This window comes from Mus caroli, unplaced genomic scaffold (assembly GCF_978045245.1).
Source record: "Mus caroli unplaced genomic scaffold, Mus_caroli_1 scaffold_13, whole genome shotgun sequence".
NCBI lineage: Eukaryota > Metazoa > Chordata > Mammalia > Rodentia > Muridae > Mus > Mus caroli.
Genome location: NW_028227268.1, coordinates 117035259 through 117060735, shown reverse-complemented (window position 1 = coordinate 117060735; position 25477 = coordinate 117035259). Strand labels below are relative to the sequence as shown.

The 25477-nt window shown below is 51.3% G+C and overlaps 1 protein-coding gene across 6 annotated transcripts; it reads left to right on the top strand.

The window, feature by feature from the left end:
* Positions 1 to 6455: 6455 nt before the first annotated feature.
* Zmiz2 (zinc finger MIZ-type containing 2) lies at positions 6456 to 23579 on the top strand. Of its 6 annotated transcripts, none has more exons than XM_021175896.2 (20): positions 6456 to 6522; positions 12480 to 12643; positions 12924 to 13034; positions 13114 to 13228; positions 13572 to 13774; positions 13950 to 14133; positions 14315 to 14575; positions 14792 to 14971; positions 15555 to 15632; positions 15849 to 16017; positions 16806 to 16950; positions 17025 to 17235; positions 18081 to 18186; positions 18408 to 18565; positions 19802 to 19869; positions 20199 to 20267; positions 20535 to 20779; positions 21202 to 21371; positions 21456 to 21698; positions 22414 to 23579. In XM_021175896.2, exons 3-20 carry the CDS (start codon positions 12985 to 12987, stop codon positions 22519 to 22521), a joined length of 2763 nt encoding a protein of 920 aa, XP_021031555.1. In that variant the 5' UTR covers positions 6456 to 6522; positions 12480 to 12643; positions 12924 to 12984; the 3' UTR covers positions 22522 to 23579. The 6 variants fall into 6 exon arrangements, with proteins under 6 accessions (XP_021031555.1, XP_029339693.1, XP_029339692.1 ...); XM_029483833.2 differs by lacking the exon at positions 6456 to 6522 and adding an exon at positions 6547 to 6894 and having other exon boundaries at positions 15951 to 16017; XM_029483832.2 differs by lacking the exon at positions 6456 to 6522 and adding an exon at positions 6726 to 6894 and having other exon boundaries at positions 13668 to 13774.
* Positions 23580 to 25477: the final 1898 nt, after the last annotated feature.

The window sequence follows — 25477 nt, the reverse complement described above, 5'->3', positions numbered from 1 at the left end:
ATGCACACACAGAAAGTAAGTAAACAAATGCAATTTTTTAAAAAAATAAACAGGGCTGGTGAGATGGCTCAGTGGGTAAGAGCACCCAACTGCTCTTCCGAAGGTCCGGAGTTCAAATCCCAGCAACCACATGGTGGCTCACAACCATCCGTAACAAGATCTGACTTCCTCTTCTGGAGTGTCTGAAGACCTTTTACAAGGGTAACTGTACACTGTGGGAAAGGAAATAATCAGACTTTTCGGGGTCTGCTGGATACTGGTTCTGAGTTGACACTGATCCCAGGAGATCCCAAAAACAGTGTGGCCCTCCAGTTAAAGTAGGGGCTTATGGAGGGCAGGTGATTAATGGAGTTTTGACTGATGTCAACTCACAGTAGGTCCAGTAGGTCCACGGACACATCCTGTGGTGATTTCCCCAGTTCCAGAATGTATAATTGGGATAGATATACTCAGAAATTGGCAGAATTCTCATATTGGTTTCCTGAACTGTAGAGTGAGGGCTATTATGATTGGAAGCCTTTAGAGTTGCCTCTGCCAAAGAAAATAGTGAATCAAAAACAGTATCGTATTCCTGGAGGCACTGAAGAAATTACTGCCACTATGAAGGACTTGAAAGATGCAGGGGTGGTGGTTCCCACCACATCTTCCTTTAACTCTCCTATCTGGCCAGTGCAGAAAACAGATGGATCATGGAGAGAGACAGTTGATTATCGAAAACTAAATCAGGTAGTAACTCCAATTGCAGCTGCTGTACCAGATAGTAGTTTCGTTACTTAAGCAAATTAACACATCTCCTGGCACCTGGTATGCGGCTATTGATCTGGCAAATGCCTTCTTCTCAGTACCTGTCCAAAGGACCACCAGAAGCAATTTGCTTTCAGTTGGCAAGGCCATCAGTATACCTTCACAGTTTTGCCTCAAGGATATATTAACTCTCATAACTTAGTTAGAAGGGATCTTGATCGTTTGGCTCTTCCACAAAATATCACATTGGTGCACTATATTGATGACATTATGCTGATTGGACCAAGTGAGCAGGAAGTAGCAACCACTTTGGACTCATTGGTAACACGTATGCGTATCAGAGGATGGGAAATATGGGAAATAAATCCAACCAAAATTCAAGGACCATCTACCTCAGTGAAATTCTTAGGAGTCCAGTGGTGTGGGGCATGTAGAGATTCTGGAGACAGCACATCCCTCACTTGGGTGTGTTACTTAGGCCTATTTACCAAGTGACTCGGAAAGCTGCTAGCTTTGTGTGGGGCCTGGAACAGGAGAAGGCCCTTCAACAGGTCCAGGCTGCTGTGCAGGCTGCTCTACCACTTGGACCATATGACCCAGCAGACCTGATGGTACTTGAGGTGTCTGTGGCTGATAGAGATGCTGTTTGGAGCCTCTGGCAGGCCCCTGTAGATGAATCACAGAAAAGACCTTTGGGATTTTGGAGCAAAGCTCTACCATCATCTGCAGATAACTGTTCTCCCTTTGAAAAACAGCTCTTGGCCTGCTATTGGGCCTTAGTGGAAACTGAACGTTTGACAATAGGACACCAAGTTACTATGCAACCTGAACTGCTCATCATGAGCTGGGTACTATCAGACCCTGCAAGTCATAAAGTGGGATGCGCACAGCAGCAGTCTATTATTAAATGGAAGTGGTATATACGTGATCGGGCCAGAGCAGGTCCTGAAGGCACAAGCAAGTTACATGAAGAAGTTGCTCAAATGCCTATGGCTTCTACTCCTGTTACAATGCCATCTGCTGCCAAGCATGCACCTATAGCCTCATGGGGTGTTCCCTATGATCGGCTGACCGAAGAGGAGAAGACTAGGGCCTGGTTTACTGATGGCTCTGCACGTTATGCAGACACCACCCAGAAGTGGACAGCTGCAGCATTACAACCCCTTTCTGGGACAACCCTGAAAGACACAGGTGAAGGGAAATCTTCACAGTGGGCAGAACTTCAGGCAGTACACATGATATTACAGTTTGTTTGGAAGAAGAAGTGGCCAGATGTATGATTATTCACTGACTCATGGGCTGTAGCCAATGGATTGGCTGGATGGTCAGGGACTTGGAAAGATCACAATTGGAAAATTGGTGAGAAAGACATCTGGGGAAGAAGTATGTGGATAGATCTCTCCAAATGGGCCAAGGATGTGAAGATATTTGTGTCCCATATAAATGCTCACAAAAAGGTGACTTCAGCTGAGGAGGAGTTCAATAATCAAGTGGATAAGATGACCTGTCCTGTGGACAGTAAGTCTCTCTCCCCAGCCATCCTTGTCATTGCTCAATGGGCACATGAACAAAGTGGCCATGGTGGTCGAGATGGAGGTTATGCTTGGGCTCAGCAACACGAACTTCCACTCACCAAGGCTGACCTGGCTACAGCTGCTGCTGATTTCCAGATTTGCCAACAGCAGAAACCAACACTGAGCCCAGATATGGCACCATTCCTCAAGGTGACCAGCCAGCAACCTGGTGGCAGGTTGACTACATTGGACCACTTCCTTCGTGGAAAGGACAGCGTTTTGTTCGTACTGGAGTAGATACTTATTCTGGTTATGGATTTGCCTTTCCTGCACGTAATGCCTCTGCTAAAACCACCATCCACGGACTGACAGAATGTCTTATCTATCGTCATGGTATTCCACACAGTATTGCTTCTGACCAAGGAACTCATTTCACAGCCAGAGAAGTGTGACAGTGGGCCCACGATCATGGAATTCACTGGTCTTATCATGTTCCCCAACATCCTGAAGCAGCTGGTCTGATAGAAAGATGGAATGGCCTTTTGAAGACGCAGTTACAGCGCCAATTAGGTGGTAACAGCATGGAAGGCTGGGGCAGAGTTCTTCAGAAGGCAGTATATGCTTTGAATCAGCGTTCAATATATGGTACAGTTTCCCCCATAGCCAGGATCCATGAGTCCAGGAATCAAGGGGTGGAAAAGGGAATAGTTCCACTCACTATCACTCCTAGTGACCCTCTAGGAAAAATTTTGCTTCCTGTCCCCATAACTCTAGGCTCTGCAGGCCTAGAAGTTTTGGCTCCAGAGGGGAGAGTGCTCCTAACAGGAGCTACAACAAACATTCCATTGAACTGGAAGCTCAGACTTCCCCCTGGTCATTTTGGGCTTCTAATGCCCTTAAACCAACAGGCTAAAAAAGGAATAACAGTGTTAGGAGGGGTGACAGATCCAGATTACCATGGAGAAACTGGATTGCCTCTCCACAATGGAGGTAAGCAAGATTATGTCTGCAATGTAGGACATCCCTTAGGGCATCTCTTAGGACTACCATGTCCTGTGATTAAAGTCAATAGGAAACTACAACAGCCTAATCCAAGCAGGATGACAAAGGACACAGACCCATCAGGGATGAAGGTATGGGTCACTCCTCCAGGAAAAGAGCCAAGACCTGCTGAGGTGCTTGCCGAAGGTGAAGGAAATACAGAATGGGTAGTAGAGGAAGGTAGTTATAAATACCAATTAAGGCTACATAACCAGTTGCAGAAACGAGGATTATAAAGTAATATGAATGCCCCTGTCTTACTTTGCTAGTGAATATATTTGTCTTTTTTCCAATTTCTTTAACATCAATTTGTATTTAAGTTGAGACACTAAAAGGATGTTCCCAAGGGACATTGCCCCATTGTAAATTTACAAATGTGTTTGTGATTGTACGAGGGATAGTTATATCATGTTAGGTGTATTCACAACCTTGCTACTGTTTCATGTGAACATGAGATATTATTTGTGTCAAGTTGACAAGGGGTGGATTGTAGTGGCTATTCCTGGTTGTCAACTTGACTATATTTGGAATGAACTACAATCCAGATTGGAAGGCTCACCAGTGACCCTTATTTGGAGGCTTAGAGATAGAAGTTTCTTTTTTTTTTTTTTTTTTTTTTGGTTTTTCGAGACAGGGTTTCTCTGTGTAGCCCTGGCTGTCCTGGCACTCACTTTGTAGACCAGGCTGGCCTCGAACTCAGAAATCCGCCTGCCTCTGCCTCCCCAGTGCTGGGATTAAAGGCGTGCGCCACCACACCCGGCCAAGAAGTTTCTGATCTGGATCTTGGTATGAAGATCTTGAGGCATAGTGGCTATGGATTCCAGAAGATTAAATCTCCAAATTCAAGGTCATCTGGGATTAAAGGTGTGGTAGAACACACCTTTAATCTGGGCTACACCTTCTGCTGGAGACAATATAAGGACATTGGAAGAAGGGAGTCTCGCTCTTGCTCCCTCACTTGCTTGCTGTGTGGGACTGAGTAACTGCTAGATCCTTGGACTTCCATTCACAGCTACTACTGAACCATTGTTGGGAATTGGAATGCAGACTGTAAGTCATCAATAAATTCCTTTACTATATAGAGACTACCCATAAGTTCTGTGACTCTAGAGAACCCTAACTAATACAGGAGTATTAGTTACTCGCTGGGTATCCCCGAGTCCATCACTGGATAAACAGAATCACAGAGTCCCTGAGTCCATCACTGGATAAACAGAATCACAGAGTCCCCGAGTCCATCACTGGATAAACAGAATTGCAGGGTATCCCCAAGTCCATTACTGAATAAACAGAGTTGCAGGGTATCTCCGAGTCCATTACTGGATAAACACAATGGGCTGTCTCCATGCAATGAGACCATCTTCTCCCATAAAAAGGAGGGAAATTCTGGCAGCAACTGAAGATATGTGCCTGCAATCTCAGTCCTCGAGGGCCTTAGGCAAAGAGGATTGGCTGCAAGTTCAAGGCTAGCCTGAGTCATAGTGTGAGAACCTGTTTCAACCTCTCCCCAACCAAAGAAGTTCTGACACACAGATGAACCTTGAAGTCACAAAGCTAAGTGAAGTATGTGGGCCTCAAAACCACAAACCCTGTGGTTGGACTTATATGAGGTTCTTAAGTCAAATGCAGGGACACAGTAGAATGGAGTGAGCTGGAGAAGCATGGGGGTATGTGTAATGCAGTGGCTCGCAATTCATGAGTCTGGGCTCCTTTGGCGGTTACAGATCAGATGGATATCCTGCATATCCGATATTTATGATCCCTAACAGTAGCAAAATTACAGTTATGACGTAGCAACAAAGTAATTGTATGCTTGGGGTCACCATCACATGAGGAACTGTATTAAAGTAACCCCAGCATTAGGAAGGCTGATTTAATGGATAGAGTGTCTTCTGGAGAAGATAAAATCACCCTGGAGATAGATAGTGGTTGTATGACAAAGCATGTGTTTGACACTTATGTACCTGGATACTTGAGTGTGACCAGAATGTACAGTAGATTTAGCAAGAACAGTAGCAATGGTAATTGTGGGTTAGCGGGAGAATGAACTCTTTTGAAAGGTAAGGCAGAAAAAGTAGATACCTTGCAGGTGCCTGTGTCTAATCTGTCACCTGGGGGCCTGCATGCATACAAGTAGGAAATGATTTCTACAAATTTTGTCCAACCAAAACAATCTTAAACTTACTTAGCACATGAGATACTTGTTAAATCGGCCTGGTTCTCTAGTAGGAACTTTGTAGGTGACAACATCATGTTGCAATGTCAAAGGGCTGGATGACCCTGCCAGCCTTACAGAATGCCAAAAGTATCTACAGGTCCCTTCCGTTTGGCTAGAAAATAATTGTTTAAAGTATTTGTGCACATAATTACTTTGCTAGCTTGTTACATCGTTGCACTATCTGCCGCATGCAGAAGGGATGTAGGTCAAAGGTCAGAAAGGAGCAGGGAATTCTGGGAAATTCCACCTGTTGGTTCTGAGAAGCAAAACCTGGATCTCTACAAGACCAGTCAACCCTTTCTTTTCTTTTTTAATTTTATATATTTCTTTATTATTTTTTTTTTGGCTTTTCAAGACAGGGTCTCTGTGCTAGTACTAAAGTATGCTCTTGCACGCCTGGTGCTTTTAACCACTGAATCATCTCTCCAGCCCTTAGGAAAATCAGAGTGATTTCTTTTGTTGTCGATGTTTTGTTTTGTTTCCTCTTTTCTTTTTTTTCTTTTTTTTTCTGAGACAGGGTTTCTCTGTATAGCCCTGGCTGTCCTGGAACTCACTTTGTAGACCAGGCTGGCCTTGAACTCAGAAATTCACCTGCCTCTGCCTCTTGAGTGCTGGAATTAAAGCCGTGCGCCACCACCCCAGGCTTGAACAGAGTGATTTCAACAGAGTGAAAGAGGCAGCACTCAGGAAGGGACTATTTGGCTGTGTAGAGTCTACGTGGGCAGGTATGTGTTGTTTTCACTTTCAGCGATGGGCTTCTCAATTCCCTGTCTCTAAAGACGCACCGGTCCGCCATGAAAGACTCGAAGGTTCCAGATGGCCCTGGCCAGTATTCGGTCACGAACTGACTAGACGAGCAGGCTTTGGCCAGGCCCAGGCCCAGGCCCTGGCCCTGCCTGCCCTGCCGTGGCCCCGCCCCCGCCATAGCCCCACCCCCAGTCGGCCCCGCCCCGGTGGACAGAAGCAGGAAGCGTGCGGGGCTCCTCCGACGCCGCGGTCGCAAAGGTGCGGAGGGGACGCAGGGTGCAGGCCGGGCGCACTGAACTTCCTGCACGGCAGCCAGTCGCCGCCCCGGCCCAGCCCCGGCCCAGCCCCGGCTCAACCCGGCCATGCAGGCCCGCACTCGCCCCTGCCCGAGCTTCTGGAGCAGCGCTCGGGGCTCTGCTGCTCTGGCCTGGGGGGCGGGGCCGGCGGCGCGGCGTCATGCATATGCATGAGCAGCGCGGCGGCGGCTCCATTGTGCCCTCCGAGCGGCGGCGGCGCGATGGCGCGGGCGGCGGCGGCCCGGGGGCGGCGGGCGGCGCCGAGGGCGGGCTGAGCGCATGGAGCGGCGCGGGCCGGGGGCCGCGGCGACGGGCCGGGCCGGGCCGGGCGGAGGTGAGCGGCTAGGTGGCGCGGGGTACCGCAGGCGAGCGCGGGCGGTGGGGCGCGCAGGTGCGGCAGGTGCGGTGGCAGGTGCGGCCGGTCCCGGAGCACCGGACGGTTTTGGCTGGGCCCGGCTCTACCGCCCACCTTCGGGTACCTGTCCCCCTGCGCCGTGCTATCCGACTCTCTCACCCCTCCGCTGAGCCTTTGTTGGGGTTGGCCCAGGGGTGCAAGTGGCCTTCGGGGGCCTCCTGAGCCGAGGAGGCTGATGGGCCCTCTCCCCAGCCTGTCGTTCCAGCTCTGGAGCGGGGCAGGTTCACCTTCACGGAGCACCCCTCGGGTTCCCACTTACGTGCTCACCATCTGGGCGATTGGGGGCCGGGGGTGGGGCGTGGGAGCGGTTACTGGACGGACAAGGAGCCGCGCTGCCCCTAGGCTGAGGACGCTGACCTGTCAGTCCCTGGCCGCGTTTTTGACAGGAACACCGTTTTGCAAACTGAAGCTCTGGCACGAAGGTGCCCTACTCTCCCTAAATTTTTTGTTCTCCTTGGTACCCTTAACACCACTCCTAGGTGCCCAGTCCCCCCCCCCCCCCCAGTATCCCTTTCCCTCAAGGTATCATTTTCCCAGTACCCAGTACCTTTCTTATTTTGCCACCTTTCCTGCTTGCCTCCCCTATCCTGCCCTCATCCTTCTAGGGTTCCTTCTCATAGTAGTTAGAGACAGTCTTTGCTGATATCTTTAACTCATTTATGTTATTGCAGAAAATTTCATAGGGACACAAATAGTACATGTGACCTGATGAATGTGAGTAGGGTGAACAGAGACTCACCACCAAGTCCTGGCAAAGCCAGTACAAAGGGCGTCCCTTGACACTTGAGAATAGTAACTAGGGAGGGAAGCTTAACTTTCCTCCCCAGAGCAGACCTCAAGGCCCTTGACGTGCTCCCAGGATGTGGAAGCAGACTGGAGGTATAATGAGCATAAGCAGGTAAGAGACAGGCCCGACATGTTTAGGGAGCATCCTGATTGCTGGGATTGATCTGTAAGGGCTGATGACTTAAAGGTGTCCATATAGCTTAGAGTGGCCTCCAGATTCCCGCTTGAAACCTTGTGCTTTGAAGTCAGGTTTGGTTGGGTTGTTGGCAGATGCTCATCCCTGGAGTCATCATGAACACTTGTCTGCACACTGAGGCTAGGGGGTAGGAAGTACTGTTACCTGTACATGCTGGGCAGGCAGGACCCCTAGCTTCTGGGCGTTTGACCCTTCCTTAAATACTAGGGACTCGGTCTTTGCCACACCCACACGTCACACCTGTCACATCGTCGTCCTCCTCCTGCCATGTGATTTTACTAGCTTACCTCGAACTCCTAGGCTTAAATGATCTTCCTGCCCCAACCTCCTGAGTGTCTAAGACTACAGGTTTACACCGCCTCACCCTTTCCTGGAACTGCCATTTCTCTGGAGCCTTTCGGTCCCAGTTTCTTTTTCTTTTTCTTTTCTTTCTTTCTTTTCTTTTTTTTTTTTTTTTTTTTTTTTTTTTTCAAGACAGGGTTTCTCTGTGTAGCCCTGGCTGTCCTGGAACTCACTCTGTAGACCAAGCTCTTTGAATGCAAAGATCCGCCTGCCTCTGCCTCTAGAGTGCAGGGATTAAAGGTGTGTGCCACCACTGCCCAGCTGATCCCACTTTCTTAAGATGAAGCCTAACCCTGGAACTTTAGAGGAGTGAGCCCTATTTTGTGAGCTGTTGAGAAAGACGTTGGCTGGGAGTGGTGCCCATTACTAGGTCTTGTTCTTAGCTGCTCAGACAGGTAGAAGTGGATGGAGCCAGGAGACTTGGATTGTCGCTGCTCTGGGACACCTGGAAAGAAGGTTCTCTGGAGCTCAGTGCCTGAGGGAAGACGTGACCTGCCCCCCAGAAAGCTTTGTACTCCTAGATGGACTTCAAGTCAGAGCAGCTCTGTTAGGGGACCTGGCTTCTAGCTTCAGTAGGCACCCTGAGAGGCCAGGCCTCTTACCCAGCTCTGCCTTGGAAGTGGGAGGTAGTAGATCTACGCTCATAGAATGCCTCTCTATAGTCAGGAGCAGGGGGTCCACTGGATACCAGATCTTGGGGCTTGGGGCCTTCTCACCAGACCTACGTGATGAGGTGTGAACTTAGGAGTTTAGCAGGAAGTCCTCCCAGCAAAGAGGCATGCTTAGGGGGAACTGGAAATGCCTGTGGTCTCTGTCCACAGCAGAGAAGCATTGTGGGTGGAATTCCCCAGGCTCATGTGATGTAGAAGGCCCCTGTGGGTGCCTCCCCACCCTACACCTGCCCTGCTCTCTTCTCCCCGACTCTGTTCCGTGCATTTCCTAGATTAGAGGCTTTCAAACTGTGGTCAGGTGTATTAAACATACAAGGCTCAGGACCCAGCCTGTGCTGATGACCCTGGGTGGGGCCAGCAGCCTGTCTCACCAGCGACTGGAAAGCTCTGACATTGACTGTTGCTGCCTTAGGTGACTTGAAATGAGGCAAGAGCTTACTGGCTGCCTCTCAGCCTGGTTCCCTCCCTTCTTAGGACAGCAGAACAATCCTGGCCAACCCAAAAAAAACAGCAGTTTTTTGAGGGGAAGGGTGTTTGCTGTTGGTGATGTGGTTTTGTAATTATTTAGTTAATTTGTTTTGTTTTGGCAGGCCTTGAACTCATGACCCTTTTGCCTGTGTCTCCCAGTTGCTGTGATTTTAAGTAGGCGCCAGCACACTAGGCTAGTCTAGAACTCATCATCTAATCAAAGCTGGCCTTGACTTCCTGATCCTTGTGGCTCTACCTCCCTAGTGCTAGGGTTGTAGGCATGGGCCACCATACCTTGATTTGGCTAAATGTTTTATTGTCAGATAATTGTAGCTATCTCCAGTTGTAAGAAATATCACAAAAAGTTTCCTTGTATCTCTACCCAGTTTCCTCCAAATGGTAACATTGTACAAAACTGTAGTAAAATATCACTCTGGGACCAGCACATTGCTACAATCAGGAGGAGCCTTTCTGTTGTGGATTTATATTCACATCCATCTTCTTTCTGCTGAAGTTATAGACCTGAAGGTCATCCCCCCACCCTCATTCAATCCCTGGCCACTATTAACCTGTTTACAGTTTTCCTAATTTTGGCAGATGATGGAATCATACCATATAGCACCAGTAATTGGCTTTTTGTACTCAACACAGTTTCTGGAAGATTCATCTAGAATAGGCTGTAGTGTGTTAGCAGTAGTGTGCACCTCTGGCATCTGGGCTGTGGGTGTCCTGCACTGATGGAACTATTCTTTCATTGAAGGACATCTGGGCCGTTTCCAATCTTTGGCTGTGACAAACATTTGTTTGTAGGTTCTATAAACATAAGTTGGCATCTCTGAGCTATATGTCCCAGAGTTGAGTTGCTGGGTTGTGCTGTGGTAGCTGCACACTCGGATTTATAAGAAATAGCCAGACTCTTCCAGAGTAGCTGTGCCTTTCATTTTACATTCTCATGAGAGATACATGTGGGGTCTAGTTCCTCCTTTCCAGCGTTTTATGATGTCACTTTTTATCTTAGCCGTTCTCCTTTAATCTGTTTCCTGACAGGATGCTAAGCACTTTTCCTTGAGTTATTTTACCATTTATGTTTTCTTTGAAGAAGTCTATTCGTGTGTTTTGCTGATTTTCTATTTGGATTTTGTTTTAATAATAATTTAAGCTGGGCAGTTGTGGTGTACAACTTTAATCCCAGCACTAGGGAGTCAGATTGATCTTTGTGAGTTTGAGGTCAGCTTGGTCTACAGAGCAAATTCCAGGGTAGCCAGAGCTACACAAAGAAACCCTGTCACAAAAACAATAGCAATAATAATAATAATTTAATAATTTGTTATATATTTTAGGTGCTATGCTGCCTTTTTTGGAACAGGTGTAAGCATTTCTTCCAGCTTGTATCATATCTTATAATTCTTTTAGCAGATCTTTCACAGAAAAGTTTTTAATTTTATTTTATGGATCAAATTTAGATTTGGTATCACATCTAAAAACTTTCTGCTCACCCTGGATCCTGTGGAGTTTCTTTGACATTTTCTTAAACATTTTATAGTTTGTATTTTACATTTAAACCTAGGACCTAGTTCATTTTGGTATATGCTGTGAATCGGTTGTTGTTGTTACAGTAGTGAGGCTCAAACTCAGAACATGACATGTGTAAACACACAGGACAAGTGCTCTGCCATTAAGCTACATCTAGAGATGCTGCCACCCCATCATATTTTGTGTCTGAAGCTTTTTGTTTACTGGTAGGCTCTAGTTGCTCATGCACCACTTGTTAGAGATGTCCTTCCTCCACTGAACTGCTTTGGTGTCTCTGGGAGTATTTGTGGCTATTTTCCCATCTCTTCTCTTTTCCATTAAGTCGTGCTTTTGTCTTGATTCCTGTTCCTATTTCCGACATCCACATGGTTGTTCCAGACCCCACATGTCAGATCTTGGGAGGAGTTCTTCCCACCAGGTCAGCTGCCAGGATCCAGCAGGAGCAACATAGATGCCAGCCTTTGCTGCCAATCTGGCACATTCTGTCTCCAGCTGCCTAGGCAGGACCTGGCCTGGGCTAGAATCAAGTGTAGTTGCCTCTGAGGGCTAGGGGACAGACACCTGTGGATGAGGCTTCTGTGCCCCTGATTAGTTCTCTTCCCTGGGAGCCTGGTGCTGGGTGTGAGAAGGACCTCTGGGAGCCTAAGGCTGCCCAGGCAAGGACAAGTCACAGTCCCCTTTTCTCTCTTTCTCTTATCTGTTCTGGGGCTTTGTGTGTGTAGCCCTGCCCTGCAGAGCCTCCAGGTCTGTACTGAGCTCTGAGCGGTAAGCACAAAGAAATGTTTGTTCCAGAGCTGAGGGGGTGCTGCGATACCCCTTGCTCCCCTAGACAAGAGGCTTGTGAGTGCTGAGTGGAAATTACCAGATCTGATCATGGTTCAAAAGATAGCTGTGGCAATCACACAGCCCCTACCAAGAGAGGGTTTCAGACAGGAGTACCCAGGTCTTCCCAGAGGTCCCTGAGAAGTGCCCAACACATGGCTTGTGTGCCATTCTGGTGAGACCAAGCAGAGGTAGGCACGCATGTGGTCCAGGGTATATTAGGGCCTGAGTGGATGAGGCACTGAGAAAGGCAGGGAGTGGGAGGCTTCTGTACCAGTCGCTGCTCTTACCTGCTGTCGCCTCCCTGTCCACCAGCCACTGCTACGGTTTTCTAAGGATGAGGCCTAGTTGGTCCCATCTTGTAGATATGCGTTAGCATGGTCTCGCTTTGTGAATACCCCCCACATCTGCTGTGCTGTGTGTGTCACTGCCATGTTGGGAATTCACAAGTGTCACAGATGGGTCTGTGGGAGGGCAAGATGTCCCCTTGACCATATACTTAAGGCCATATTTGTCTCAGGTGTGTGAGACACTCGAGCGAGCGCGCGCGCGCACACACACACACACACACACACGCACGCACACACACACACGCACACACACACACACACGCCTGCTCCCCTCAAGTCATCTGGATCAGCTTGAAGGTCCTGTGACCTGAAGCCTTTCTGCCACCTTCTTGATAGGAGAGAGCTGCCAACCAGGGACTGGGTCAGTGCCTGTGTCCTGTGTCAGCCGTGTCAGTACAGCCGCCCTAAGGCCAACCTGGTGGATGGACTGCCGTTGTACATCTGCTGCCTGACTTTCCAGCCTCTGCCTCAAAGAACACTCAAGCTCTGCTCCTTCTCAGGTCTCTGGGCTCCCCAGGGTTGGGGCTACCCCTCTGACCTTCTCCAGGGCCTGCTGAGGGTTCCTGGCTTTCTATGGTTTATATGGGAAAGGGAATATGGGAAGTATTTGATATCAGAAAGCCCTTTTCCAGGGTTGATCCAATGGCTTAAGATGACAGAGCCCTTGTTAGAGTTGCTTTGCACTGCATTCTGGGCTGACATTTGCCAACACTACTACCCTGGCTTTGTCCATGCTACCATGAGCATCTAAGCTCTTGCCCTCTCCCTCCTGTCCAGCAGCCGGAGCAGCAACTCCCGGATAAGTTCCAGCACATTGGGCCTGTAGGCTGCTCCATCACCAATGAACCCCATGAACCCCATGAAACCTGCCCTGCCCCCTGCACCACACGGGTGAGTGTGGGCTTTTGTGGCCTGCCTCTAGCAAGCCCTTGGCCTTCTGACCCTGCCTTAACCAGCCGCTCTCTTCTAGTGATGGTTCATTTGCATATGAGTCTGTGCCTTGGCAACAAAGTGCCACTCAGCCAGCTGGGTCACTGTCTGTGGTCACTACTGTGTGGGGAGTTGGCAACGCAACACAGAGCCAGGTGAGTGTGCACCAGGGCCATCCCCCCAGCCCTCAAGATCCAGAGTCTTGGTGGTGCCTCTACTATCTTAGGGCTCCAAGAACCAGGGACCAAGCAGACTGTCTGAAGCACAAGGATGGGGCTTCTTGAGGGTCTCAAGTCACTAGGTGCCTTTCTTCTGTACTACCATGGGATGTCTTCCCCTGGCTCCAGAGACCCTTCCAGTCAGAACTGTAGACAACCACTCCTGCCACCCAGGTCCTCCCCCATTTGCTGGGCATCTCTTGGCATCTAGCACTTTAGGGCTGTGTCTTAAAGACAGTGGTTTGGCTGGTTCTCTCTGGTGACTCCCACTTCCTTGTAGGTTTTGGGGAACCCCATGGGCCCTGCAGGAAGCCCCCCTGGTGGTTCCATGATGCCTGGTGTGGCAGGTGGCAGCTCTGCCTTGACCTCCCCGCAGTGCCTGGGACAGCAGGCGTTTGCTGAAGGAGGTGCTAGCAAGAGCTACGTACAGCAAGGCGTATATGGCCGAGGGAGCTACCCTGGGGGATCCAGCTTCACTACCGGGTAAGCCAGTGACTTGAAGCCCTCAGCCTGTCAGTCCTGTAGAAGGGTTGGATGTTGCCTGCTCCTCCCTACTGTTCTAGTAGCGACAGTGGAAGTTCTATTAAGAATGGAAGAAGTGCTGTGTGTCCCAGAGAAAGCCTCTCTAGACAGTAAGGCAGTCCTATATCACCTACAGGTATGCAGGAGGCCCTGCAGGCCTGGGGCTCCCCACACATGCAGCACGGCCCTCAACTGACTTCACACAAGCAGCAGCTGCAGCTGCCATGGCTGCTGCTGCAGCCACCGCGACAGCCACAGCCACCGCCACGGTGGCTGCCCTGCAGGAAAAGCAGAGCCAGGAGCTAAGCCAATATGGAGCGGTAAGGCCCCCTCCAGCTCCTTCCATGTGCTAGTAATTATGGGTGGGCTTGTAGATTTGGCAAGGCAGCAGGTTCTGGGGACAAGTGTGGACTGTGCTGGGTTTCCCAAGGCCAGTGAGAGAGAGGACCATGGCAGCAGCTGAGAGTGGGGTCTGACTGTTCCTCTTCTTTCTCCTCTCAGATGGGGACTGGGCAGTCTTTTAACAGCCAGTTTCTGCAGCATGGAGGTCCTCGAGGACCCAGTGTGCCCCCTGGCATGAACCCTTCAGGCATGGGAGGAATGATGGGTCCCTCTGGCCTTTCTTCGATGGCCATGACTCCTACCCGGGCAGCAGGCATGACACCCTTATATGCAGGACAGCGACTGCCTCAGCATGGGTACCCTGGGCCTCCACAGGGGCAGCCATTGCCTCGACAGGGGATCAAGAGAGCCTACTCAGAGGTGGGTATCTTGCTGGCTCAGGTTCGGTCCTAGATGATGAGTCAACTACCCTAGCACCCTCCAAGTTATGACAAGGGTGGCATCTGGAATGAGAGAGGACTGCCTGTGCCCAACAGAATCACATACATGCACACGCACTCACGTTGACATATATACATGCATGCAAACTGCTTCCCCCTGATACCTCTCTTTCCCTGGGCATCTGCTTCTTCTCAGGTGTATCCTGGGCAGCAGTATCTGCAAGGAGGCCAGTATGCAGCCAGCACTGCCCAGTATGCTCCTGGCCCTGGGCAGCCCCCTGGCCCTGCCTCCTCCTATGCAGGACACAGACTACCCCTGCAGCAGGGCATGGCCCAGTCCCTGTCTGCTCCTGGCCCCACGGGACTGCATTACAAGGTAGGACTGGTTCCCGTGGGCCTGGGCTGGGTTGAGTGCCACAGGGTTCAGTGGGCGTTAGGCAGGTTGGCCAGGGAATCCTAAGCAGTACAAGAACAGCTCTCAGGGTGACTGGTGGTACGCACATGCCTGCCCCACCTGCCCGCCTGCCTACCCGTGAGCAATTGGTATAGGGACAGCAGGTAGGCTTCCAAGCCATACTCTCTGTGAAGCTGTGCATTTCACTCCCTCACTCCTCTACCCTGCATCCTGACCTCTGTCTAAAAGACAGGCCCTTGCTGGCAGTGCCTCCTCTCTGGGCACATGGAGGATGAGCACACCTCATGTGGGGCCTGGGGAGGCAGGATGATGAGGCTGAGAAGGGGGAAGGTAGAAGGAGCGTGGTGTGCACTGATCTTTCAGCCTTTCCAGCTTGGAGGGTCACTCCTGTTGATGTAATGTTAACCTTTTGCACTATGAAATAATTTCGGGGGATGTGGGCACAGATCAGCACCTCTGTGTGGTACAGGCTCTGGGATTGGGCCTCGGGGGTCAGTGCAGGGCAGGCTAGAACCCCAAGCACACTCAGTTTTCTCTCCCACAGCCCACAGAGCAGTTCAACGGGCAGGGCGCCAGCTTCAACGGGGGCAGCATCAGCTACAGCCAGCCTGGCTTGAGTGGGGTACGGGGCTTGGCAGGGGTGGATGGGCCGGGAGGTTCACAGGGTGGGCACATGGAAAGAGGGCACCCAGGCAGGAGGAAGTGTAGGCGCCCTGCCTAGTACTCCAGGGTGCCTCCTGCCCACTTGGGTAGTGATGGTTTCCACGGGTGCTCCGTGAACAGACCACCCTCCCTCCCGTGCCATTCTGCTTTGACTGTGTATGCTCAACCTCTACAGCCTGCCCGCTCCATCCCTGGTTACCCCAGCTCCCCACTGCCGGGGAACCCCACACCACCCATGACGCCTAGCAGCAATGTTCCCTACATGTCCCCAAGCCAGGAAGTCAAGTCTCCTTTCCTGCCTGACCTCAAGCCAGGCCTCAGCTCCTTGCACCCATCGCCCTCTGGTGAGTGTTTATTTTAAGGACAACACCCACCTGAGGTGTCTGTAGCTTCAGTAATTACGCCTCAATAGAGTCCTCCAGGGAGCTTGGAAAACTAGGGACAGTTGCTAGACCCTGAGAAAAGCCCAGTGCCCCAGCTTCATAAGAACCAAGAAGGGGTGGGGGGAGCTGGAGAGAAGGCTCAGCAGTTAAGAACACTGACTGCTTACCCAGAGGTCTTGAGTTCAAATCCCAGCAACCACAAGGTGTCTCACAACCATCTGTAATGGAATGTGATGCCCTCTTCTGCTGTGTTTGAAGACAGTGATAGTGTACTCACATACATGAAATAAATCAATAAATCTTTAAAAAAAAAAACCCAAAAAACAAAAACCAGGAAGGGTTAGATCAGATCCTCCTGTTTCTCATAGTGGCCCTGTCAAAATTTTTCTGTGAAGCCAAAATGAGCCCTCAGCAGCTCAACCCTGCTACAGACCCTTATTTCAGGGAGACTTCTGTGGAAAAGGTCTAGATTGAATATGCTTTCTTGGTTGGAACCGTGTCCTGTGACTGTGTTCAGATGTGATTCAGTCTGTGCTTGATAACCAAGCATGATAGAACATGCATACTGTGGGCCCAAGTCCTAAGAAGAAACACTAATGGGAGCCCCTCTTGTCGGGGTGTCTCATCCTCTCCAGAGTTTCTGGCCGCAGTTGACTTAGGGTTTGGGGCTCTAGGTGCAGAAGTGTTGTTGAGGGCCAAGCTCTCTTGGCAAGGTACCAAACTCATGGCCAGCATACCTCTGCCCTCAGGAAGTGTCCATTGTGATGAGCTGCGCCTGACCTTCCCAGTTCGAGATGGGGTGGTCCTGGAGCCCTTCCGCCTGCAGCACAACCTGGCTGTGAGCAACCATGTCTTCCAGCTCCGAGATTCTGTCTATAAGACCCTGATGCTGAGGTGAGTCTCGCTGCCATCTTGCCGCTGGTCCCTGGCTGCACAGTGTGGGCTCCCATCATCTTCTTCCCTGCTAGGCCTGACCTGGAGCTGCAGTTTAAGTGCTATCACCATGAGGACCGGCAGATGAACACCAACTGGCCAGCGTCTGTGCAGGTCAGCGTCAACGCCACACCCCTCAGCATCGAGCGTGGAGACAACAAGACCTCGCACAAGCCCCTCTACCTGAAGCATGTGTGCCAGCCAGGTCGCAACACCATCCAGATCACTGTCACCGCTTGCTGCTGTGTGCGTAGTGTGGGACTGTGGGCAGGGCTGGTACACACCCCCAGATTGTCGTCTCTCCTGTGGGGTTTGGGAGCTGTGGGTGAGGGTCTGTCTCCCTGAGAAGCAAGGGGTTGCTTCTCCATTTTACTCTGTCCTTGCCCTTTAAGAAAAGGGAACCGTGCACCACCACACCTTTAACCCCAGCACTCGGGAGGCAGAGGCAGGCGGGTTTCTGAGTTCGAGGCCAACCTGGTCTACAAAGTTCCAGGACAGCCAGGGCTACCCAGAGAAATCCTGTCTCGAAAAGAAAAGAAAAGAAAAGAAAAGAAAAGAAAAGAAAAGAAAAGAAAAGAAAAGGGAACCAGTTAAATACGCTCTGTTACATTAAAAGATTGAACGCTCCCGTTGATTATGTCAGAGAAACCAAGCTCATGGAAGATGTTCCATCTGTACTGGTCTGGGCCTCACCAGGTTCCAGTGGGCAGGATCCCAAGTAGACTGTGAGCTGCAGGCCACCAGGAGCCGTGCGGATTGAGGTGGCTCAGAAGCCAGAGCATGTCAGGAGTTCCAGGGACTTGCGGTGATTGCCTTTTGACAGAAAACTAGACAGTGGTTGAGCAATACCAGAGTGCTCTGCTGAGGGCTGAGACAGTGTGGTAACAAACAGAAAAGCCCCTGCCTGTGTGTCAGCACTCAGGAGAGCCTCGCTGCCAGGATGGTGGCTGGCTTGGCTTTCTTCCATACTAAGCTCTTCCTCCCCTCTGCCTGCACTCCTTGAATTCACTCTTAGACATGTCCCCGAGCTGGGCCCACCTTCCCTAGCTCCTCCTCCCACCCTCCATGTAACATCCCGCACTCTGTTGCAGTCCCACCTCTTCGTGCTGCAGCTGGTGCACCGTCCGTCTGTCCGTTCCGTGCTGCAGGGCCTCCTCAAGAAGCGCCTATTGCCAGCTGAACACTGCATCACCAAGAGTGAGTGCTCTCTGCTCCTCAACCGCCTGCCTGTGCTGTGCTCGGACTGACCCCTGCTCTGTGGGCCAGAGCCCATTTCCTCTCAGACTGCTAGTTCTAACCCAGGGGCAGCGGTTAGCTCCAGGCTACTCCTGAGAGCCTTTGCTTGAGCAGTGACAGGGTCCCTGGTTAGCCATGGTGCTGGGGTCCTTTACTCAAGTCCTCTCCCCTGTCAATGTCAGTAAAGCGGAACTTCAGTAGCGGCACCATCCCTGGCACCCCTGGGCCCAATGGAGAGGATGGGGTGGAGCAGACGGCTATCAAGGTGTCCCTGAAGTGCCCCATCACCTTCCGCAGGATCCAGCTCCCAGCCCGTGGTCACGACTGTCGACATATACAGGTGTGTGGTCCCTGTAGACATTTGTTGCCCTTAAGATATTTTGAGCTTGTGGAGAAACCAGTATTGACTGGAATCTAGGTGGAAACTGAGAAAACTGCTTAGTAAGAAAGATTAAGAAGGAAGAGCAGTTGAGTGGTGGAGTTGTGGAGGGTTACCAGGAAGGGGATATCATTTGAAATGTAAACGAATAAAATGATTAAGGACAGAATAGAGCACAGGATCCATGGGAAGAATTCTATTTCCAACATTTACCCAACTAAGCTGAGATGCACACTAATATCCATAGCTGCTGCATCCTGTAAAAACCTCAGATAAAGCCATGTTTACCAGCAGTTAAATATTTTGAGCCTGGTATGGTAATCTACACCTGTAATCCCAGATCTCAAGATCTTAAGTGGAAAGCCAGCCTGAGATACATTGTGATAATCTGTCTCAGTTGGGTTTTTTTCCCCTTGAGATAGGACCTCAGATATCCCAGGCTGGCCTCAGACTCACTGTGTAGCTGGGACGAGCCTGACTTCCTAATCATCTTGCCTTAAGCTCCAAGCGCTGTGTCGGCAGGCAGAAACCACCTCACTCTGTGTTGGAAAACAATGTTCTTGGCCTCATCCTCTTTGTTGGGTGGGACCCCAGTATCTCAGCTGGCAGACCAAAAAGACAGACCCACCACAGGGGCCTGTCTTCTTGCTTGCCTCCCCTGAGATTAGATTTGTTCATTTTGAAACAGAATGACAATTGTTTCTACTTATGTTTGTGACATGTTGCTCCAACTGTCCTGGAAAGCTCTTTATGTAGACTAGGAGGCCTCAAACAGAAGGTTCTACCTGCCTCACCTCTGGAACACTGGGGTTAAAGGCATGGGACCCCCAGCCTGCCCTGTGGATACCTGCTAGGGAAGGCTGCCTGGGCATCCCAAGCTGGGTCTATTAAAGAAAAGGCTGCCTGGCAGTGGGCGCACGCCTTTAATCCCAACACTTGGGAGGCAGAGGCAGAGGCAGGCAGATTTCTGAGTTTGAGGCCAGCTTGGTCTACAGAGTGAGTTCCAGGACAGCCAGGCCTACACAGAGAAACCCTGTCTGGACAAAAAAGAAAGAGGGGGGGCGGGGGGGAGAAAGCTGCCGTAGAAACCTGATACCTTAAATATATACCTAAATAAGTCCTACTTTCCTGAAGACTCTCATCACACCCCTGTCCACTCAGGTGGTGAGAATGACCACTGTCTCTATCTCTCCACAGTGCTTTGACCTGGAGTCATACTTACAGCTCAACTGTGAGCGGGGGACCTGGAGGTGTCCAGTATGCAAGTAAGTCAGTCTTGTTAATGATGTGGGGAGAGCTGCCACTTCCTCAGAGGGTGAAACACGAAATAGCATCAAGAAGGGTTCCCTAACAGACCAGAGCAGCCCATCTCAGGGCAGAAAGCGCCTACCAAGTGGCCTTGCATAGCATCCCCTCACACTGGACTGCCATAGTGGCTTATCCAGGGTCACCTCACATAGGGTCACTTGGTACATACCATGAACAGTTGCTGCACACACAGGGGCCCTTACAGAGTCACCTCACATAGGTGACAGAGGTGGAGAAGTGATAGGATTGGCTAGGCTTCCTCACCAGTCTCCTTTGATTTCTACAGCAAGACGGCATTGCTGGAGGGCCTGGAGGTGGATCAGTATATGCTGGGCATCCTGATTTATATTCAGAAGTAAGTGTCTTCTTCCTGCTACCCCTGCATCTGTGGCCACCAGGGGGCGTGCTGGAGTAAGTGCTGTTCTCAGAGCCTCTTCCACGGTGAAGCAGCTCCACTCCTGGCCAGTGCCTACTGCACATCTGATGAGTGCCCTACTGCACATCTGATGAGGTTCCTGGGTAGCGGAAAACCTGGTTGGAAACTTCCTGAAGCTGAGTAGGTAGCAGGTGCCGAGCGGGTGGCAGATGACCGGTACCTGTCTGTCTGTCCGTCCCTGCTTAGCTCAGACTACGAGGAGATCACCATCGACCCTACGTGCAGCTGGAAGCCAGTGCCTGTGAAGCCTGACCTACACATCAAGGAGGAGCCGGATGGGCCAGTGCTGAAGCGCTGCCGCACCGTGAGCCCTGCCCATGTGCTCATGCCCAGTGTGATGGAGATGATTGCAGCCCTGGGCCCTGGCGCTGCCCCTTTTGCCCCATTGCAGCCCCCTTCGGCCCCTACCCCCAGCGACTACCCCAGCCAGGGTGAGTATGGCACAGCCAGGCCTGCACCTCAGGTGACCCTGGGCAAATGACGCATCTCCTCCACATCAGCCTCCTTGCCTGTGGCAGTGTCACAGCCATGGGTACAAGTCCCATGCTGGGGATGCCTGCCCTTCAGAGCCCGTCTCTGGCATGGTAGGAAAGTCATGGGGACCAGGACTCAAGAAAGCAGGGTAGTGAGGCTTCCACCTTTCCTTCTGGCTTGGAGTAAGACTTTTCACTGAAATACTTGCATTTGTTGTGGGTCCCTTTCCATCCGGCGACTGCCCAGGTTCGGCCCCCTTGCAGTGATGGGAAGGCATGTAGAATTACCGCCCGTGTGCCTGCATCCCTCTGTTCCCTAGCTACCTTTCTACCTGGTACGTCCACCTAGCTGAGCTTTCTGTCTGACTTTCCTCTTGTAGGTTCCAACTTCCTGGGGCCTGGAACTTTCCCAGAATCTTTCCCATCTGCTACACCCACCACCCCAAATCTTGCTGAGTTCACCCAGGGGCCACCCCCAATCTCCTACCAGTCTGACATTCCCAGCAGCCTCCTGACTCCAGACAAGTCTGCTCCTTGCCTCCCAGGCCAGGTTAGTGCTGTTACAGAGGCCCATGGGTGGGGAGTCTCCAAGGAGTCCTAGAACTATTCTAACAAGTTCTTTCTCTATCCTCAGATGGCACCAGCAGGCCACCTGGACCCAGCCCATAATCCTGGACCACCAGGACTGCACACTCCCAACCTCGGGCCCACCCCAGGCACTCAGCTACACCATCCAAACCCTTCCCCTGCATCCCGGCAGCCCCTGGGCCAACCAAACACAGGACCCATCAGCGAACTGGCTTTCAATCCTGCCTCGGGCATGATGGGGCCTCCCAGCATGACTGGGGCAGGGGAGGCCTCAGAACCAGCTTTGGATGTAAGTAGCCAGTCCTGTGTGGGGTGGGGTGAGAGTCATCGGTCCCTGAGTCTACACACCTTGCTTCATAGATGGGATAACAGTGAACCTTCAGGAGGGAATGTCACCCAGGGGCAGCTGTTTCACACAGGTTATACCTGGAATAGCTATAGGGCACCAGGTACCTGTGTGTGGTTAATGAGTGACCTGCCCTTAGAAGCTTTGGAGCCTGGGTGTGTGATGCTCACAGCGCTGTCCTCAGAGCCCAATGTGACCTGGGCATTTATTCAGTTCTGCATCTTGATAATGCAGGCAGTTTGTGAGCAGGAGCATGAGTGTGTGTGTTCACTGTCCTTGGACCATAAGAGAAACTCAGTGACGTTCCAGCATGAGGAAGATGAGGAGGAGTAGGCCAGAGCAGAAAGCCCCAGGGGCATGGAATCCTACCATGGGCCCTGGAGATCCTTTTTTAGGCCTCTGCATCTCCAGTGCCACCTCCAGTTGTTCTCACTGGCTCCTGGGGACCAAGTCTCAAGCTGTTGTCCTGCAGCAGCCTTGCATGGGGAGATACAGAGGCCGCTGAGTACAGCCAGATGGCTTCTCTCAGGCACCCAGCATTTGGCAGGGAAGGGCACTTTAGCATTCCCACTGGGCCTGAGGCCAGAACAGCTTGGCCACTGGACACGAAGGGTCTGCACTGCGCTCACAGCTGCTAATGTGTTTGCTTTGCCCTCAGCTGCTCCCAGAACTGACCAATCCTGATGAACTGCTCTCCTACCTGGGTCCACCTGACCTCCCCACAAACAGCAGTGATGATCTGCTCTCACTCTTTGAGAACAACTGATCCTGTGGTAACCCCTGGCCTGGCGAAGACACACTCAAAGATACCACCACAGCCTTCCCTTCTCACCCAGCCCCACAGGCTGCCTGCTGGCTCTCCCTGAACCCCCAATGCACACACCCTGAGCTGGGGCCTGCCACTGCCAGCCCCTGATAAACTGGAAGCAGCCCTGCGCTCCATGGGGCCCCAGGCCAGTGGTCCTCACACCCTCCCTCCATCAAGCTCACTGCTCCAGAATGGTTCTTGTGAGGGGCCTGCAGGCCCCGTCAGCCCCACGTGCACAGCCCTCTGCCCCAGACTCATGGCCTTGCACTTGTCCTTCCACCCTGCCTGCTCCTACCCAGCCTGCATCTTGTCCAGCACTGATCCTTCTGTTTCTGTTCCTCCTCAGAAGAGCTGGCTGCTGAGGCTGGCTCTGTACCCTTGGTCTGCAGCTCCAGTTCCTGAGCCTGGCAGCCTCAGAACCATGCAGAGCACCAGCCTTAGAGGGCCTGGCGCTCCCACCCAGCTGAATCTGGTTTAGGGGTTCCTCCCTCCACCCTGAGCTCCAGGTGGAGGCTGGGGTGGGAGCAATAAAGCACAACAATGTACATAGTGTAGAAATGCCAACAGCTGGGAAAGGGAGGGGCCGCTATTTCAGTCAGCATGTTCCTCTGGACTGGCCTGCGCCTTCCATGTGGTGTCTGCCCCTTACTGAGCACAGACAGCTCAGGGGAGGTTCGACTCCTCTAGGGGTGGGCTTTCAGACTCAGCTCTATGTAAATTCTCCAGTGAGCTGCTCCCCCAAGTTTCTCTCTTCTGTGAAAGTGAAGAATTAGTACAGCTGTGTTTTTTAAACCACCTCATCTCCACCCTGCGGCCCACACCCAGGTGGGGGAGGCCATTGCCTGTGCTGGCAAAGCGCCTGGGCCTGCAAGCAGGGTGCTGGCCTGTTGTGTCTCCTGTCTGTGCAATCTATTAAAGGACTCCCTCTTGGTGGGCTTGGCTGAGTCCTTCCTTTGTGCTGAGGGTCTGTGGCCTTCCTGTTCTTAGCACCCCAAATAAAAATCTAGATGTTTTCATCCAAGCTCAGGATATCCCTGAGCTGTAGTAAATTTCCTTTCTCCTGGAATTTTCCAAGTTGGCTTCAGCTGCAGAGCTATTTTGTAAAGCGTCTCAGGCTTGCCCTGGAGACATTTGCCACCATGTCACCTTTTCTGGGTGTGCCCTAGGGCAGGGAGCCAGCTATCTGACAAGTGACTGCAGCATGGCCAGGGGCCTCAACAGCAGTAGGGACTGAGCCTGTGTTCACTGCCCCTTCTTGGCCTGCGCCCTGCCTAGACAGCATTTCCTGTGCAACAGGAAAGGTGAGAAGCAGGGAGGGGTGAGGGGAATCCTCGGCTGGCTGCCAGAGCCTTCCCTACAGTACTAGAGGCTGCTGGGCAAGAGCAAGGAACCGCCTGCAGAGGCTCAGTAGCTGTCTGACATTTGAGAACACACCGATGGGCTCCGGCCTCCCTAAGGAGCCTGTTTCCAGCTTTTCTGTCCTCTTGCTGAGAGTGGGGGAGGGGATAGAAGTGGAGAAGACAGCAGTGTACAGCCTCTGCGAGGGGAGGTAGCAGGGTTGGAAGAGCCAGGATGCCGGCATAGACTCTGTAATAGGTACCTGCAATCGGGAGAACCTAGAGACCAGCAGCACCATAGCCATCTGTCCTGACAACAGCCATCCAGAAAATCCAACCTCAGGAGCTGGACAAGTGATGGAGGAGTAGCTGTCAGAGTTCCTGTGCTCGGTCGGGAATGGGTGACAGAAAAGGTGGCAGAAACTCAGTACGCTGCTTTTATGAAGCTTAAGGCTAGTGAGCTGCACAGGACCTGTACATGCATTCCTTTCAACAAAGCACGCGCATGGACCCAATGAGGGCTGCTGGCTTTGGGGCTCTCCACCGCATTGCACTGGCTCTGTCACTATAATTTATGTATGTGCCAAGTATTACATAACTTTAATAAAGTTGGCTAGACCTGACATACAGAATACATGTTCTCAGTGCAACATACCCCAGGATATATAGCATGTCTCAGGCAATTAGACTGGAACCTGCTGCCTCTCTGCAGTGGAGTCCGGCACACAAGCAGGAAAGAAACAAATTTGGAAATCACATCTGGTTTTGAGATGAGACAGGCTCCCTCATGAAGCCCAGGCTAGCCTCATCATCCTGCTATGCCTGAGTGCTAGAATTACATATGTATCACACTGTCTTTTAACAACTGATAGGAGCCGGGCGTGGTGGCGCACGCCTTTAATCCCAGCACTCGGGAGGCAGAGGCAGGTGGATTTCTGAGTTCGAGGCCAGCCTGGGCTACAGAGTGAGTTCCAGGACAGCCACGACTACACAGAGAAACCCTGTCTCGAAAAACAAAAAATAAAAAAAACAAAAAATAAAAATAAAAAAAAAAAAACAACTGATAGGTTAAAAGAAAAGTGCAGACAAATGAAAACAGCATACTCAACCTTAGAGCAGATCAAGGAGGGAGTGGGTACCCTTGTGAGACAGAATCTCACTAAATCTGGCTGTCCTGGAACTTAATGTGTAGAATAGGCTAGCTAGCCTTGAACTCAGAGAACTTTCAAGGCATGCACCCTCAAACCAGCCAACAGCCTACTTTTAAAAGGTGGAATTGTTGGTTGGTTTTTCGAGACAGGGTTTCTCTGTGTAGCCCTGGCTGTCCTGGAACTCACTCTGTAGACCAGGCTGGCCTCGAACTCAGAAATCTGCCTGCCTCTGCCTCCCGAGTGCTGGGATTGAAGGCGTGCGCCACCACTGCCCAGTAAAAGGTAGAATTCTTAGGGCTGGAGATTGATTCCCAAAATAGGGGAGATCACAACATTTGTAATACCAGTTGCAGGGGATCCATCCAGTGCCCTCTTATTTTGGCCTCCTTGGGTACCAGGTACACATGTGGTGTATGGACAGAAACA

What these genes read in the sequence shown, in the direction of transcription:
- Zmiz2 (XM_021175896.2), top strand. Translation starts at nt 12,985, where the DNA reads ATGAACCCCATGAACCCCATGAAACCTGCCCTGCCCCCTGCACCACAC. An exon ending in CTGCCCCCTGCACCACACGG is followed by an intron (nt 13,035 to 13,113) that starts GTGAGTGTGGGC and finishes GCTCTCTTCTAG; the next exon opens with TGATGGTTCATTTGCATATG. An exon ending in ACGACTGTCGACATATACAG is followed by an intron (nt 18,566 to 19,801) that starts GTGTGTGGTCCC and finishes ATCTCTCCACAG; the next exon opens with TGCTTTGACCTGGAGTCATA.